The sequence below is a fragment of the Telmatherina bonti genome (assembly GCF_933228915.1).
Source record: "Telmatherina bonti genome assembly, chromosome: 7".
Lineage (NCBI taxonomy): Eukaryota > Metazoa > Chordata > Actinopteri > Atheriniformes > Telmatherinidae > Telmatherina > Telmatherina bonti.
In genome coordinates, this window is record NC_136625.1 from 6,418,556 (window position 1) to 6,436,462 (window position 17,907).

At 45.9% G+C, this 17,907-nt stretch overlaps 1 protein-coding gene across 1 annotated transcript; it reads right to left on the reverse strand.

The window, feature by feature from the left end:
- Nucleotides 1-388: 388 nt before the first annotated feature.
- Nucleotides 389-15,293, reverse strand: slc39a6 (solute carrier family 39 member 6). The gene is made up of 12 exons (XM_079244230.1): nucleotides 15,197-15,293; nucleotides 12,807-13,002; nucleotides 12,190-12,724; nucleotides 11,063-11,219; nucleotides 10,835-10,942; nucleotides 10,219-10,388; nucleotides 7,375-7,566; nucleotides 5,647-5,728; nucleotides 4,225-4,620; nucleotides 4,064-4,144; nucleotides 3,166-3,356; nucleotides 389-2,065 (listed from the first exon to the last, which is right to left on the reverse strand). The coding sequence occupies exons 2-12, from the start codon at nucleotides 12,998-13,000 to the stop codon at nucleotides 1,916-1,918; spliced, it is 2,256 nt and encodes a 751-aa protein (XP_079100356.1). The 5' UTR covers nucleotides 13,001-13,002; nucleotides 15,197-15,293; the 3' UTR covers nucleotides 389-1,915.
- Nucleotides 15,294-17,907: the final 2,614 nt, after the last annotated feature.

Sequence of the window (17,907 nt, forward strand, 5' to 3'; positions counted from 1 at the left end):
ACCTCTGAACCGAACCATCCAGAACCGAAGCGCTCGGTGGAAATGGACCTTCAGTCTGAGAACTCTGAGGCTCTACCAGTCCGACGACCAGACCTCACAGCTCCCAGGTTCCTGCATGGACTGAAACTCTTCCAGCACAGAAAGGTGGTGAAACATGGAAGAGAACATCTTCCTCATTAAATATCAGCGTTTCACGTGGATCCAACTGAGAAAAGTTTCAGAATAAAAGCATAAAATAACTATGTTTGATATTTGTAAGAAAACATGAAAACAAGGTGTGACTGTGTGGAGACGGAGAGTTTATTGTGGTTCAGGAATGTCAGAACAGTGAGTGGACATGAAAGCTGCCTGAAGGACTCTGCAGGTAAACATCAGCTGTTGGCTTTCTGGAAGCTTCTGCAGGTCTTCATCAGACTCCATGGTCCCACCTGAAGCTGCAAAGGCTCCATTAAAGCCGCTAATGGTAACTTCAGGTCAGGAGTTTTGGGTTGTTGAACCTAAACGTTCTGCTTCATCTCCTCCTGCTGGGACCAGACCAGTTTACCTTTCACTAAACTGGTCGAGTCTCATCCGTCCGACTGCAGTAAAACCTGACCCAGCCTTTACAGTTTCCTTCATTAAATAACACAATCCTTCTTTTCTCACATTTAAAACCCTCCACTCGTCGATGTTTTTCTGTTTTCTCTCATCAAGCATCACAGTGAATGAAATGAAACATGTTTTACATCAGAGTATTTACACATGCTGGAACATCATACATGGAATATAAACACCGGCTTTGACAACTACTCTGTGGTTTGACCTAAACATCCGTTTCTTCTGCTGCTGTGAGTCCACGTTTAACCCAAACACAAAGATCAGAACCAGACCGACAGACTTTCTCCGTTTTCTTTCAGCTGCCACCGTAACTCCAAACCAAGAACCGCTGGGAGGAACTTAGTCCAGGTTTTAGACCCTGCAGGAATCAGAAACGGCTCATAGAAAATAATTTAAACACTTTTTTCTTCAGACATTTATGATAAAAACTACATGAATGAGATCAGATGTCGGAATCATCTTCTCCCAGCAACATTCCTGGGATCAGCCGAGTCCAGTCCAGGTTGGACCTGAACTCAACATGATCTTCATCCTTCACAAACACCAGCAGCTCCTCGTCGATTCACCCTGCAGCTCCCAGATGTTACCTGCTGGCGACGCTCATGTGACCCTGTAGCGGCTTCCCGCATGACCTGGTGGACCTGAACACACCTGAACCTGGTCTCAGCCTCAGCTGCACCGCTGACCTCTTATCAGCACCTCAGACAAGATATTTCAGCACAAAGAGACAGAAAACTGAGTCAGAACTTCAGGAACGTCCTCACACTTCTGCTTGGAGCTCAAACCGTGAATAAATCCAGATGTTATTCCTCTGATTTGCTTTTCCAGCGTTGGAGCTCTGGTAGATGAGGAGGAACCGTCCTGATGTTTCCTCATGTTTTTCAACCCCAACATGAACAGAGTTATGAGTGATGGTCTTCACGGACTCAGAACGAGATGATCTGACATCATGTAACAGGAGGGAAGCTGATACGTGGTCACATCCGCTGATGGAGGAGATTTCTGGGAATTCAGCTTGGTGACTGGAACACTGATTCGGTCTGAACACAACAGATACAGAAAACTAAAGCAAGGACAAATCCAGCAGCTTCAAGACTCTTCACCAGTCTGATGAAGGTTAAACCAAAAGCAAAACGTGTCTGTGAGCTCCTGCAGCAGCATCTGGACCATCAACACTGAACGCCTTAACTTGTTCCACCAGCTGGCCGCCTCCGCCTTCAGTCTGAACCATGTGAAACGTGAACTAAAACTAGGAGGCTGACAACAAAAACACCAGACGCTGGAATGCACGGGGCTCGGGAACGGACGCCTCGCTCCGTTATCCCAGGTCCAACCGGATTTTATGCTCAAACAGAGCGATTAGCAGCATAATGGAGAAGCCCAGCAGGATGCCGGCGTTCTGCAGGAGGAAGAAGCCCCAGTGGCTGAAGCCGTGGTCGCCGGCGTCGTTATGCAGCATCTCGGGAACCTGAGGAGGAGACGGAAACTGTCACCAAGCAGCCATGAAGGAAGACGGTGGACCTGGTCCAACCTGGTGTCATACCAGTCCGAGTCTGGTTTGTAACTGAATGTTCCCTAACGGAAGTGATGAAGGTGTTAGACCAGACCAGGATGAGCATCTCTACGGTCACTTCCAGGGTTAGAAGGGCTCGGCCCTCCTCTGAGGCAGGCAGTGAGGAGAAAACAGTGGCTCTTTTCAAAGATCAGGCTCTTTCAGCTTCATATAACATGAACCCAGAGCTTCTTTATGACTCTAATTCAGCTGTTACCAATGATTTAAATGTTGGGAATCATTTTATTTGTTGGTAAAAACGTTATTATTAAAATCAAAGTCAGCTCTTCTGCATGAACCGACTTGTTCCTGAACGCCACGTCAGTCAACCAGAGGGTTTCTCTGTCGGTTCAGAAGATCTGAACTGATGATCTGAAGATAACGTACAAACCAGCAGAACCGCTTCATGTCCACCTCACAGGGATCTACGTGTTAACCATGCAGCTTCATCTGCTTCCATTCATGGTTTCAGCACCTGAATTTGTCATTAACTCAAGTTAAAGACGTCGCTGGACGCCGACAGCCTGATGAAATATCCTTCAGCTCCGACATGCAGCAGCTGCAGGTCTGTTTTACAGGATGTAGTTCTGCACAGCGGCCACAAGAGGGCAGCGTCCCACATCTGCTGTGTTTACAGGAAGCAGATGTCTGAAAACTCACCTGAGTTTATTTTATCCACCTGCCACACAAACAGGTGTGTCTGCTGACTGAGCATGCTAGTGAGACCACCTACACTAGAGGAGCATGCATGGATGGACGGATGAACCTGATAATCTGCTGCTGCAGTGACACAGAATTACCAATATTAACGATAATAGACACTGCAGGAGAGTTTATTTTATCCACCTGTCACACAAACAGGTGTGTCTGCTGACTGAATAGTTGGTTTCCACGGCAACAAAATGATGATGCTTCTAAACAAAGACGGTTTTTCATGTAAAACTAAAACCCTGGTGTAGAAACGTCTGCACTGCAGCAGTGCTCTGTGGTGCGTTCAGGCGCAGCAGGTAACTCACCATGTCCACCAGGGCCACGTACATGAAGAGCCCGGCTGTGAGGGCGAAGATCCACATGGAGATGTTTTCAGCGTAATGCCCGATCAGGATCCCGGTCACCATGCCTAGATAAGCCATCATGGCCGACAGCGCGTTGTACAGAATGGCCTGACGCACCGTCATACCAGCCTTCAGCAGCACCGCAAAGTCACCTGGAAGGAGTGATACACAGGTTATCACCCAGAAGAACCACAAACCAGACTATCTGGACAGATTCTGGTTTGGTTTCAGACCAGCTCTGCAACATTGCACCAGTAAAAAACTGGAAGAAATGGGATGTTTTATGCGACTGGTAGCTAAGAGCTAACCGGGAGATAACAGGAGCTAACCAGCTAACGGAGGTAAGCGGGCTAAAGCTAAGTCACGTTGTTAACCGGCTAAAAACTGTGGTTCTACATTCTTCTTACTTGAAGCGGGAGATTGGGTACCTGTCAATCAAAAGGACACGCCCCTAAATATGACAAACTTCAAGATTAAATTACTTTTAAGTTAGGAAAAAAATTCACTCCCTCCACAGTTGTCATGAAGTTAAACCTGACCTATTAACCCTAAAATGGATTTTTGTACCAGGCTGTAAACATGTTTATTCCTGCTGTAAACATGTTTATTTGTGCTGTAAACATGTTTATTCCTGCTGTAAACATGTTTATTTCTGCTGTGAAGTTGGTCTTTTTAACATGGGAGTCTATGGGGATTCGCTGTTTTGGAGCCCCTAGTGGATGAAGGGGGAACTGCAGTTTTTGTTCCTTCTGCTTCCCTTTTAACCGCTGGAGGTTGCTGCTTGGTTCAGACCCCGAAGCCAGCTTTTGACCGTCCAGGATAAATAAATAAACAGATTGGACCGGGTCAGAGTTCTTACCCAGCTCGTGAGGCAGCTCGTGGCAGAAAACCGCCACAGAGGTACTGAGACCGCTGGACAGACCCTCGGTGAAGGCGGCTCCTGCAGGAAGAAGGAACGTTAGATTAGCGCGGCAAGGAGATTAACTGGTCTGAACTGGATTTCTTCCCACAGCTTCTCACCGATGGCGAGGCCGTCGCTGAAGTTGTGCAGCCCGTCGCCCATGATGACCATCCAGGCCAGCGTGGCCACGCCGGCCTGCTGGAAGTGCTGCTCCGAGTAGGAGTGGGAGTGGCTGTGGGGGTGGTGGTTCTGGGAGTGGTGGTGGTGCAGGATGTGGTGGTAGTCGTGGTGGTGGTGGTGCATGCTGTCAGCCTGGCCCACCGTGTCGTGGAAGTGGGAGTGGCATTTGTTCTCGCAGTCCTCGGCGGTGTAGCCGGCGGCGCTCGCCGACTGGCCGTAGCCCTGCGGCGAGACGACGGACACCTGCGGCGCCAGCATCACCTGCTCCTCCTCCGCCACGCTGCTGCCCTGCAGGCTGCAGGAGAGCTCGCCAAACGCGCCGTTCGTCTCGATGTCTGCAGACGGAGCAGAAACAAGATGATGGAGTCTGGGAAACGGAACCAGTACACGCTGGTCCGACAGCACTGGGACGGATGCACGGCCTGGAGACCCTCAAGGGGGACATCGGAAAACAAAAACTTGTTCCACCTTTAAGGCGGGTCAGGGGGGTCTTTTTACGTGTGGAAATGTACACGTATGTACGTTCAAAACAACTTGTAGATCTTTGAACGTTACTCGGATCATTTTCATCGAGACGTTATCAACATTTAAATGTGTATCAGTACATGAATAAAATATAAACAATATATAAAAACATAAAATTATATAATTTTATGATTACATTTTACATAAAGGTTCATTTTCATTAAATAATAAATGAAAAAAATATAAAATTGAATCATTTTATTATTACATTTCAAATAAAAGTTCATTTTCATAAAAAAAAATTAAATTACTATAAAATTGAATCATTTTATTACATTTTGAATAAACATTTATTTTCAATAAAAATATTTTTTTTAAAAATTGAATAATTTTATTACATTTTAAATAAAATTTCATTTTCATTAAATGAGTTGTATGTATCTCAGATAAATGTAAAAAATGTGAACTTAAAAAATATATTTTAATATATAAATAAAAATATATTTTATTTAGTTTCATTTAATCTCCTGCTTTTATTTACTGTTATGAATTTTCTGGGTTTTTTTTTTTTTTTTATCTTTTCCTGTTTTCTATAAATCATAATCAAATATTAAATTGTACTTTATTTTTTATTCCATTTTTTTCCCTGTATTTATTTTTTTCAGTTGTAAATAAATTCAGACATTAAACAGAAACATCTTCAAATAAACGTAGTAAAATGAGGACTTTATGTGTTTACAGGTTATAAAACTGGTTTTTACTGGTCTGACACACTGGAGACCAGACTCAGCTCTACGTGGCCCCTGAGCCAACATGTAAACTGGATAAAACTGATTGTAGACGGGGTCCGAGAAGCTGCTCTGAACAATCTGGCGATTTCCGGCGCCGCATCTCACCTTCACTCGGCTTCAGGTCGTTCTCCTCCAGAGCCGGCTGCTTCTCCGGATCTGCTTTGTCCTTCTGATCCCACTTCTCCTTCTGCAAGGAGGACAGAGTCACCGGTCTATCATCTATCAGCAACATCCGTCTGTCTTTTACCCTCCAGACCAGTCCGATGTAAACTAGTCTGGACCAGCTGAACCAGTTTAACCCCAGTCTGCATCCAGACGGGCCGTTTTCAGATCCAGATTATGAGATAAAAATGATGTGAAATGAACAAATCAATACATACAGCAGCACGAAGAAGAAAAGAGGATTTATTACTGAAAGAATCTGTTTCCATTTCTGCTACTAGTTACTGGTTATCCTCACTAACCCACCTCCACCTCATCACAAACATCTTCCTGCCTTTATTCCAGACATAGAGGATCATTATTTCTCTTTTCTGATCAGATATTTCTGATTGGACGTTACCGTCAGTTTAAGCTCTCTGATTGGTGGAAACTCTGACAGGAAGTGACATCATTATGTCCAGGTGAAAATAGAGGTCTCTTAGCAACATGGTAGTGATGAAGATGTGATGAATAATGGTGTTGTCATGGTGGATTTAAACGCGACACGTTTGGATCGTAAACCTCCTGGACGGGACGGAAAGAGACCAGCTGGAGGGTCACATGTCCATCAGAGTTCCACACCGCCGTTTCTAAGACGACGGTCGGGCGTTCATTTCCCTCCAATTTAACTGGGACGAGCGGCTGGAAACTGGGTTGTTTAACTGGTTCTGTGTTTTCTGATGAATCCGAATGTGAAACGCTGAAAAAGTCTGACGGGAAAACGTCTTGTCCCGTCAACAGTTGGCAGATGTCCCGGTTACTGAATCCCACCATTAAACGCTTCGGTTAACAAGTTATAAAGATGCAACCTTTTCCATAAAGGATCATGTCTTCAGGGAAGGAGACGTTAGCTTGTGTTGCTTTTATTCCTGCCAAACTACTTTATTTTGGTTGTAGAAGAAGACGGAGGTGTGTTTGTGGAGAACGTCTCTCCTTCCAGCAGGTTTCACCTCTTTTATGCTAAAGTCAGGAGCGGTTTTCTGTGGTTTGGATCTGATGTTGATCCACCGTTTGTGTGAAATGAAATGTTGTAGTGTTGTCAGTAAGTATGTAACCACGTCCGACTCCATCAGCAGCATGGTACCGATGAGACGTCAACTCAATCGGCTTTTAAATGGAGCTTTTCTGGTTCAACACGACCGCCGTCAGCCTGCAACGGTCTCTTTCATCCCATGTTTGTGGTCTTGTTTCTTTATTTCCACTGTTCCAGAGTTAAAAAGCAGGATTTATTTATTCTAAACTCTGCAGAAGGTTTTGTTGCTTTACTCTTCTATGATTTATGTTTCATGTTTCCATTAAAAGACAGAAATTAAAGACCTGTAAGGATTTTATAATGTTGGGAAATTAACGCAGAATAATCAGATATTTATCTGACAGTGAAACTAATAAATCTTAACTAATAAACGATAAACAGCAGGAGCATCCCGTCCTCCCAGTAACACCAGTGTCTGTAGAGGTGGTGGTCAGAAAACAGATGAGACTGTTCCTGTTCAGGTCACATATCTGCTGACTCATCCAACATCCTGCATGTAAAGCATCACGATGTGCTACATGCTAACGGGTTGTACGAAAGTTTAGCTGCAGACTGAAGCGTGAAGCTGCTCTGCTGCCATCAGACGCACTCAGACTGACCTTCTGCTTCTTGTCTTTGTACATCTTTCCCAGCGTCAGGAAGTGTTCGATGAGGAACATGAAGTAGACGCCGCTCAGAGCGGTCAGACCCTTCCACACGGCGTCCAGGTTCTCGTCTCGCTCCTCGTGGAGGTGATGCTCCTCCAGGTTCACGCCCGGCTCCTCGTAGTGGTGATGGTGGCCTCCCTGAGACTGACGGGACCAGGCGGACAGGAAGTTAGCTTAGCATCACTACCGACAAAATCACAAACAGCATTCGTATGACGTCATATCTGCTTCACCAGCGGGAGGGAACAGGAAGGGGTCAAACCGGCTCGTTTCAGACCTCTGTGGCGTCTGAGACCTTTATGACCCCGAACACAACAGCTACGTTACAGAAGCACGAATGAGCGAATAACGGCGAGTGAGCGGGATGTATTGTAATGGTGGAAAAGCTTTGCGTACCATTGTATTAGTGGGAGGAGAAAACGTTCTTCATCGCTGGAAACTTTCTGATGTTCATCTTGTTTTTGGTCGTTTCAGTCAGTGTAGTCGTTGAAGTCATGAAAGTTACTTCAGGGTTCTTTAACGCGTAATAAATAAAAGAAAAAGGTCAGCGTTTGGTCAAATCCTCGGAAGAAACGTGACTTCAGAACCTGTTGTTGGGATAAAAAATGATCCGATGCTTTGTTGGCGTCTGGAAACGACTTTACCTCAGATGGTTAGCGTCTGTCCCGTTAGCTTCCGCTGTCTTCTGGCTGAACTAAAGTTTATGCAGAGATAAAAGCTGGTTTCTGGTTTTACAAAATGCTAGATATTAAGGGGGTCCTGGAGGGGGCATGGGAGTTTGCCCAAACAGTCTACATGTGTTTTGTGGACCTGGAGAAAGTGTTCGACCATGTCCCCCGGGGGCTCCTGTGGGGGGTACTCCGGGAGTATGGGGTACCGGACCACCTTGTACGAGCTGTCCGGTCCCTGTACGACAGGTGTCAGAGCTTGGTCCGCATTGCCGGTAGTAAGTCGGATTCGTTTCCGGTCAGGGTTGGACTCCGCCAAGGCTGCCCTTTATCACCGATTCTGTTCATAACTTATATGGACAGAATTTCTAGCTGCAGCCGAGGTGTTGAGGGGATCCGACTTGGTGGCCTCAGGATTGGGTCCCTGCTTTTTGCGGATGACGTGGTCCTGTTGGCTTCGTCTGGTCGTGATCTCCAGCTCTCGCTTGAGCGATTCGCGGCCGTCTGTGAAGCGGCCGGGATGAGAATCAGCACCTCCAAATCTGAGACTATGGTCCTCAGCCGGAATAGGGTGGATTGCCCTCTCCGGGTCGGGAGTCAGGTCCTGCCTCAAGTGGAGGAGTTTAAATATCTCGGGGTCTTGTTCACGAGTGAGGGAAGGATGGAGCGTGAGATCGACAGACGGATCGGTGCGGCGTCTGCAGTAATGCGGACTCTGCGCCGGTCTGTCGTGGTGAAGAAGGAGCTGAGCCAGAAGGTAAAGCTCTCGATTTACCAGTCGATCTACGTTCCTACCCTCACCTATGGTCATGAGCTGTGGGTCGTGACCGAAAGAAGGAGATCTCGTATACAGGCGGCTGAAATGAGTTTCCTCCGCAGGGTGGCCGGGCTCTCCCTTAGAGATAGGGTGAGGAGCTCGGTCATCTGGGAGGAGAACAGAGTAGAGCCGCTGCTCCTCCGCATCGAGAGGAACCAGTTGATGTGGCTCGGGCATCTGGTCAGGATGCTTCCTGGACCTCCCTGGTGAGGTGTTCCAGGCACGTCCCTCTGGGAGGAGACCCCGGGGAAGACCCAGGACACGCTGGAGGGATCATATGTCTCGGCTGGCCTGGGAACGCCTCGGGATCCCCCCCGCAGAGTTGGCAAATGTGGCTGGGGAGAGGGAAGTCTGGGCTTCCCTGCTTAGGCTGCTGCCCCCGCGACCCGACCCCGGATAAGTGGCTGAAGATGGATGGATAAATATTAATGGAGCCTTACGTCCATCAGAGCAGTTCCACCAAGGAAAGGTAGGGGGCAGTGTTACGCTGCACATCTCGCATGCAACCAACATAATGAACGAAGAAGAAGCCGTGATGCATTCAGTGGACGTACAGATCCTCGTTTACTGCGCCGCCTCTCTTTAAGCCTCTTTCTGAGAACATGGGAGGATTTCCACCACTATCACCATGTTTGTTCTGGTCACCAAATCGGCGGTGAACTGTAAACACTGCCCTCTGGTGGATGTGTTGACTAACAACCATGCTAGCATAAAGGACACGAAAGAAGCAGGTAGGCAGTGACGTTTCACATGTTCGAGCCCTGACTTGGCATGACTGGTTGCTGGACAGAAATCCGCCAACACATGCGTTAAGATCAGTTTATGTGAGATAATATTTTAGCGTCATTCACCAGGATGCTGTAGAAGCCTGATGAAGATGACGGAGACCAGGATGCTATGAAGTACCCCCTTCATGCAACCGCAGACGAACTACGGACCCGACCCCGACGCCCACCTCGGGTTGAAACCAAGCCAGGTTTTCTGCGTTCAATCGCTGCTTTTCCCCATAGCGATGCATTCTGGACGATTCCTTTAATACAACCAAAGTTAACCTAGTTATTAACTTGTAGCCCAGATATCGTCAAGTCCAGACCCCAGAGGCCAGTATCCTGCAGGTTTTCAGAGTTTCCCTGCTCCAACACACTGGCCTGAGCGGCCCGGTCTGGTGATCCAGGTTATGGCTTCATCTTTGTTTTTGTAAAATAAGAACAAATCACATTTTCTTCTTACAGGAGCAGAAAAGCAGGACGTAGCCACCTTGCTAACAGTTGGTAGCCAACAAATCCTGCAGCTCAACGGCGAGGGACTCACGTGAGGGATGAGGTGCAGGAAGGCGTCGCCGCTCAGCGTGCCGACAGCCAGCGCCACCAGGAAGCTGAGGAGGAACTTGAAGAAGACCCTGTTCATGAGCGGGATGAGGACGACGCCGAGCAGAGAGAGCATGCTGATGATGGTGATGGAGAGGAAGCCGCCGGCCCACGCTGCAACACACAGAGCAGACGCTTCAGAGACGACGCTCACCGCCGCGCTCTGCCGTTAGTTCGGCCCGGCACAGGTGAGTCTTTTTAATTTCCATGTAGTTTTTAATCAGCTGAACCACATCTAGGACTGGATGTGAGGGCGGGCGTTAATAATTCTCCCGTTTAACCAGTTAGCCCAGCAGGTTAATTGTTACGGTTCTCGTTGGCGTCGCAGCCGATTGGTGCAGAAAGCAGGTGACACTTTGTATCTAGACAAGTTAAAGCTGCTGATATCAACATGACCTAGAGCTCTTTGACAACTGCAGCCACGTGCGATTTCTGCCTCGTAAATCACAGTTTTGAGCGACTCCTGGTTTGCCTGGAGGCAGAGAGTGGAACGTTAGCACGACGCAGAAAGGAGCAGGAAGAACTGGCGAACCAAAGCATCCGGGTCCCAAACGCCTCACCTGTCGCGATGTTCCTGCCGCTCTCCCCTCCACTGTGCTCGCTGTGGTTGTGGGCCGAGTGGCTGTGGTCTCCATGGTGACCATGAGCATGCTTGTGATGTTTATGCTCTAAAAGGAGAAAGAAAGATAAAACAAGTGGAGTTCTCGCATTAAACCATGACTTGGGACATTTTCTGATCATTTCTGTTGATTTATCTTGTTGCGTGAGGAGTTTTCCGATGTTCCTACCTCTCTCCGGATGATGCAAAGCGTCTCCGTGCACGAGGCAGGCGCCGCTGTCAATCTGGTTGAGCAGGGCGGGGCAGAGGTAGCTGAAGTCCTGGAGGCTGACGCCGACTTCCTGCGACATCCCGTGTGAGGAGATGATGCCGGAGGCGTTCAGACACTGCAGGGAAAAGTCGAACAGCGATTAGCGCGCTGCTTTGGCTGCTGGTCGACACTCCAGAGCGAAACTAATTAAATAAAAACGGGTAGAACTTGTTTTATAGCTTTTCTACTTAATTTCTTCCTGGGTTACATGTTTGGTTGCATAAATACGATCTATGCGAAATGTAATCTGGAAGCTAAAATGGGAGTAAAAGTGTCAAATTAATTAAACATGTAAATAAAATTAAAATAAATTATGAACCAATTAAAAATAGAAAATACTTCAACAAAATAAATATATATTAATTGCATTTAATGAAAACTGTTTTAAAAATATAAATGAACAAAATCCAAATTTTTTTGTATTATTATAAATTTAAGTTAAAAAAATAAATATTAAATATCACAAAAATAAGATGTAAATAAATAGATTATATAAATTTGTAATTGAAGCAAATTTGAATTTTACTTATTTAAAAAAAATGTTTATAGTTATTATATATTAAAATAAATAAAAATAAATATAAAAATCATTTAAATGTACAACTGTGTAAAAACAAAAAAAAACTTCACATATTGATGTATATAATAAAAATATTCAAATCTGTTAACAAAAAAAATATATAAATCTGTAATTAAGGCAAAATATTGTTGAAATTTCTGGAAAAATCTGGTTGTCCAACATATTTTTTAAACAGAATAATTCAATAAATGCGATAAATGCGAACATTTTGATAACGTACTTATTGATTGCTCAAGGATCAACAACTTAATAAATGATGAAGTTCCATAAAGAATCCAGAGTTTTGGATGAGTGATGATTTATCTTTTAGAAACCGTATTTTTCTCTGTTTGTCTTTCTGCGGGGGCTCCTGATGATTGTCTGCTTTACTGAGTTTATTCGCTGTTTTTATCTTTTCTATATTTAGCTTCTTTGTTTCCGTTTCACTCTCACGTCTTCCCCTGGAGCGTCGCGATCTGTCACATACCTCCGCACTTCCGTTGTGGAGACGATCCTGGTTTGTGTGATTGTGGGCGTGGTCATGATCGTGGTCGTGATCGTGGTCGTGATCGTGGTCGTGATCGTGGTCGTGATCGTGGTCGTGATCGTGGTCATGATCGTGATCGTGGTCGCCCCCCCTGCTAACTGCGGCCGCTGTCGTGGTTTCAACTCCTGCAGGACTCGGATGTTCCGAGCGTCCATCTTGTGGCTTCCGGACCAGCTGGGCGCCGTGCGCCGCTGTGGTTCCAGCAACCTGAGCCGTCGCCGCCACCTCTCTCCTTTTCCTCTTCGCGCTGGCCTGAGACTGGTCGCCATGGAGATGCCTCTGCTGATGCAGGCCATGGTTGTGAAGCTCCTCATGGTGGTGATGATGATGATGGTGGTGGTGGTGACCTTCGTGCTCGTGGTGATGACCGGGCTGCTCGTGATGCTGAACCATGACGCTTCTGATGCGGTCCAGGCCGATGCTGTGCAGGAGACGCTTTAACCCGGCCAGAGAGATGCTGCCGTTTTCTCCGTATCTGCAACAAAACGGCAGAATTTAACCTTCACCAGGAAGCTCAGACCTGCAGCGACCTCTGGACGACGGTCTCCGGGTCTCACCTGTAGAACAGAGCCTCCAGGTGCTGCCTCCGGCTCTGCTCGGCTCTCTCCGGGTCCACCACCGCCGACAGGAAGCCCGCCCTGCCGCTCGCCTGCGCGGCGGACGGGCTGCAGTCTGACCCGGCCTGAGCGTCGCCCACGGCGACAAGCAGCATCACGGCCAGAAGCACTGCACACGCCTCCTCATGCATCATCGCTGCAGGAGAAACACGGATGTTCAGACGATTTCCTGACAGAAAACACGTCTGTTGCAAAACTGCCGTGTTGCTCGGAAACGCTGTTCTGCAGAAAATACCGAACACCACCGCCACGTTCTGCGATGACTTTAGTCCCGAAACCGTCGTTAAAACGTCAAACAAAGCAGGCAGGCGGAACGGCATGGTGGAGTTTACCGTTCCAGTCACTAACAATGAACAAATGTGAGATTCCAGCAGTGAATCTAATTTTCCACATCAGCTGGAGTTCAGAGGAGCTCAACTTCTCTTTATGAAACCAACATAAGCTGCTGCACGTGGAACCAAACACAGCTGCGGATATTCAGAACATTAAGCAAAATGTAAAATATGAACATATATGTCATGATATGGTGCTAATCTGGGGGCTGCATCCCATTTCTGCACCTGTGCATGCAGATAAGCTGCAGAGCATCATGTAACAGCAAGCAGCGGTCGTTATTACGGCACAACTTACTTTTTATTTTTAGGGTAAAACCGTCACTGCAGCTGCACGTGTTGATGCTAAAATAACTGCCAATATCCTGCAGCCAGACTAGAAACTAATAATTCTCGCCTTTTTAAAACAAAAATAAAAGCTGATTTATCTGTTTTTTTGTACATTTTTTATTACCTTCTGTGTTGAAATGACTGCAATGCATGAGGTGTCCACCAGGGGGCAGAAGGAACGTATCGGATTGTGTACAACAGGGTTTCGTGCAAAGTTTTTACAACAACTTGACATAAAATATCTCAGATTCTGTATTAAATGTGATAAATATGATAGATATGGCATTTAAATGTTTAATCTGAACATGTCAGCATTTATGTGAAGAAATGCAACAAGCTTTTCCTGACATAAACCAAACCAAATGCTTAAAGATCATGAAAACTGAATGTTTAAATAGGTAAACTCTAAGTTGTAAACACTAAATAATAAAACCAAATAAAGAATAAATAAATAAACACTCCATTTGCAGAGTGCTGATGAATCATGTCCCAGTAGTAATGACTGTTGTAATAACCCTCACACCCCCTGTGATCACAGCAACGTGTCATCAGTGACAAATTAAATTACAACCTTATTTTTAGAAGAACTAAAACACATAGCTGGAACTTTGGGGAATTTACTTTTCTTCTCCATGTGTTTAAATTGGAAATAAAACTATCAGTGATGTACACACAAATTCATCCACAAAATGTACGCAACACCTGCACTCTGTAGGAAATATTCCCAGCAGCGTTTCAACCCAGCCTGGAGCAGAAAACTGAATTATTGGAGTAGATTATCTTTAAAACATCTCATGTAATTAGAGTAGATGTGCCTCTGGGGGGTTTAAGTTCAAGGTATTAACGTATTACACAATAGAAGACTAGATTAGCAAGCATATGTCAAGTCCAGTTCATTCAGGATGAATGTGACTATAAAAACAGCTCTTATTCAGTCAATCCTATTAAAGCATGCTCTGATCAGAGCCTTCATGGAGCCAGATGGGAAAAGGTGACATCAGGGGGGAAACTGCCTCCAGGACTCTTTTATGTTGAGCCGAATTAAAAACAAGATTATAATGAATTTATTAAGCTGTTGTTTCAGTTCGTTTCCTCTCTGAAAGCGGAAGAAAAATGCAAATGTCAGGTTTTTGTAAGGGAATTCGGCGCGTGCTGATCGGACATGGTGCCGCGGTTTGCTGACGTTTTGATTATTAACCAGTAATAGTTTCAGTAAGTTTAAATGGTTACTTATTAACACTGATTAATAAGTGGTGGTGACACCCACACGGTGGTGGACCGGGGAGTTGGCCACCTTGTTAGCCGGTGGATGCTGCGGACAGGCGGGTCTGGCAGGTGGCCGCGGCCCGGACTCGGGCCTCGTGCTCCCGCCCAGCCTCGGCCTCCGTCCGCCGCTGGAATAAAACCATAAAACTAATCAGACCCATTTCTGTGCGGGCGGTCACGCGTGTCCGTGTGTGAACGTGAACACTCCGGAGGTAAACAGTACCACGTTGGCTTTGTGCGCTCTGCACCAGCCCCGTGCCGTGTGCACAAAGACGGCAAACCCGGAAACTGAACCGGAGCCGCTGCCGCCGCCGTGCGGAGCGGACCGGAGCGGGGATGCTGCGGCTCCAGGCGGACACACAACCGGTAAAACCTTCCTTCATGTGAACCAAAATGACTTACAGTGAATCTGTAGGCTGGTTTTTGTCCTTTTACAGGCAGATGCGTGTCCTCTTCGCGGCGTGGCGTGGATTTCTTCTGTCTGTCTGTTGGCCACGGCAGAGAGATGTAAGCTGCGGCGCCTTCAGGGATTTCCGGAAATCTGAGCTTCATGCACAGCAAATAGGCAGGAAGGAGGGAAGGAACATGGAAACGCAGCATAATTCTCTTCTAAAAGAAAGAAGTGGCCGTTTTTTAATGAGATTACGTCTAGATTTTTTTGTTGTGGGATAACACGACACGTTTTATTCATGTGAAACCACGTGGAGGCAAAAATCCGATAATTGAGAACACATGAATTTACAACGAGATGATTCCTGGAGACTGTTTTTATTTTCTGAAATAATAACTTGCTTTTTCTCATTTTCTTATGATTTTTAATCCCTCGCATCTTTAAAAGCAGTCTTGATCCACACATCTCTGAGTCTCGAACGTTTTTTCCCCCATTTTCTGCATCTTTACGCCATTTAACTCTGATTTAAGAATCAATTAAGCATTAATATTAACTCCATGGATGAACCAGTGTTGCGTTGAAACGTAGCAAATAACGGGATAGGCGGAGGTGGGTGTCTTTAATCACTATTTATAATTGTTTTATAACTTTAATTCTGCCGTATTTTTGACCCCCCTGCAGATACCTGAACTTATCAGGCGGATTCCTGTTATTTCTGCTGCTGTCGTTATTTAAACAGTTTCTTTTAAGTTTTTCTTTCACCAAAACGGACGCTGTCTTGTTCACGGTGTGACTGGTTTGTTAAACGGTCAGTTCTGCTTGGAGGTTCGGTAGAAACCCAGAAGTTCTGCAGGTCATTGACCCGATCCAACCAATGAAAACCCAGATGATGTCTGGAGAGGAGAACCAGAGGGGATGGACGATTATGAAGAGGGATGGATGGAGTTTGTAAATTTATCAACAATAAATTTAGTTTTTTCTTTAAACCATTACATTTTATTTGACTTTTAAAAGCCATTAAATCAATGTAAAACGTTTTATTTCCCTGCAGACGTTTAGTCTGTTATTGTGAGTCTTTTCACACCTTCAGCCTCCACACCGCCTGCAGGATTCTTACTTTAACAGATGCTCCAGTTGTCTCGGTGTTACAGATCAGGATGCATCAGACATTCAGGAGAAGGAGCACCTGAACGCATCGTAGCAGGAGCGGGAGCTGCAGTGGAGGTGAGACCCTGAGACGGACATCTGCAGCATGTGACTGGGCTTTGGGAGCATGTGACGAGGCTGTCATGCTCAGACGTGATGGCGGGAGGGAGGGGGGGGGGGGGGGTTCAGACCGTTACAGTTGGAGCTTTTGAGGAACAAAAGATTTTAACCACCAGACTGGTTTTATGTTTCCTCCCAGTACATACAAAGTGATCCAGTATCTTAATCCCACTTCAGGTTAGTAAATAACGCAGCTTCCGAACAGACACAGAGCTGCTCTGGCTGCATCTTCAAGTATTTTATTTCATATTCACATTTTCTTCATTTACAAATAAAGGAATAATTCTGGAACCATTTTTAATCCGGATCAGCAGCGTTAAGTTTGCAGCGACGCCGTCGTCGTCCAAACAAAAACACACACTGGTCAGCAGTTCTGCGGGTTCGCCCTCCTTCCTGTCCGCTCCACCTGAACCGCTCCACCCAGGTAGCCGTCCTTCCTGGTCCTGGTTCTGATGGAGGTTTGAGGAAAACCATTGGTTAGTCAGTGTTTATGTGAGGGCGGCACGGTGGAATAGTGGTTACCACTGTGGCCTCTCCGCTAGGATGGCGCTGGTTACACTGCAAAAGCTCAGCCATAAAAAACAAGAAAAAAAATATACAAAAATGAGGTAAATGTCGCTTAAAATAAGATAAATTATCTGCCAACAAGAAAATTTGGGTTGTCAAGACTTCCACAAACAAGTAAAAATACTCTTAAAAACAGAGAAATTCTCTGGCATATAAATAATTATCTTACCTTTAAAAAAAATAAGGATGTGTACTCAATTTATGATTTTTACTTAGATTTCAGTTTTTTGCAGTGTAGATATACACTCAATAAAATAAAAGCAACACTAAATTAACATGTTGTAGATCTGAATGAATGAATTATTTTTATTAAATACTTTGTTCTTTCCATAATTGAACATGCTGATGACAAAAATCACACAAAAATGATCAATAAAAATCAAACATAACCCATGGAGGTCTGGATTTGGAGTTCTGCTCCAAGTGAAAGTGGAAAAACACACTACAGGCTGATCCAACTCTGATGTAATGTCCTTTAAACAAGTCAGAATGAGGTTCAGTAGTGTGTGTGGCCTCCGCGTGCCTGTATGACCTCCCTACAACACCTGGGCATGCTCCTGATGAGGCGGTGGATGTTTTCCTGAGGGTTCTCCTCCCAGACCTGGACTAAAGCATCCGCCAACTCCAGGACAGTCTGTGGTGCAACTTGGCGTTGGTGGATGGAGCGAGACATGATGTCCCAGATGTGCTCAACTGGATCCAGGTCTGGGGAACGGGCGGGCCGGTCCATAACATCAATGCCTTGGTGTTGCAGGAACTGCTGACACACTCCAGCCACATGAGGTCTAGCATTGTCTTGCATTAGGAGGAACCCAGGGCCAACCGCACCAGCATATGGTCCCACAAGGGGTCTGAGGATCTCATCTCGGTACCTAATGGCAGTCAGGCT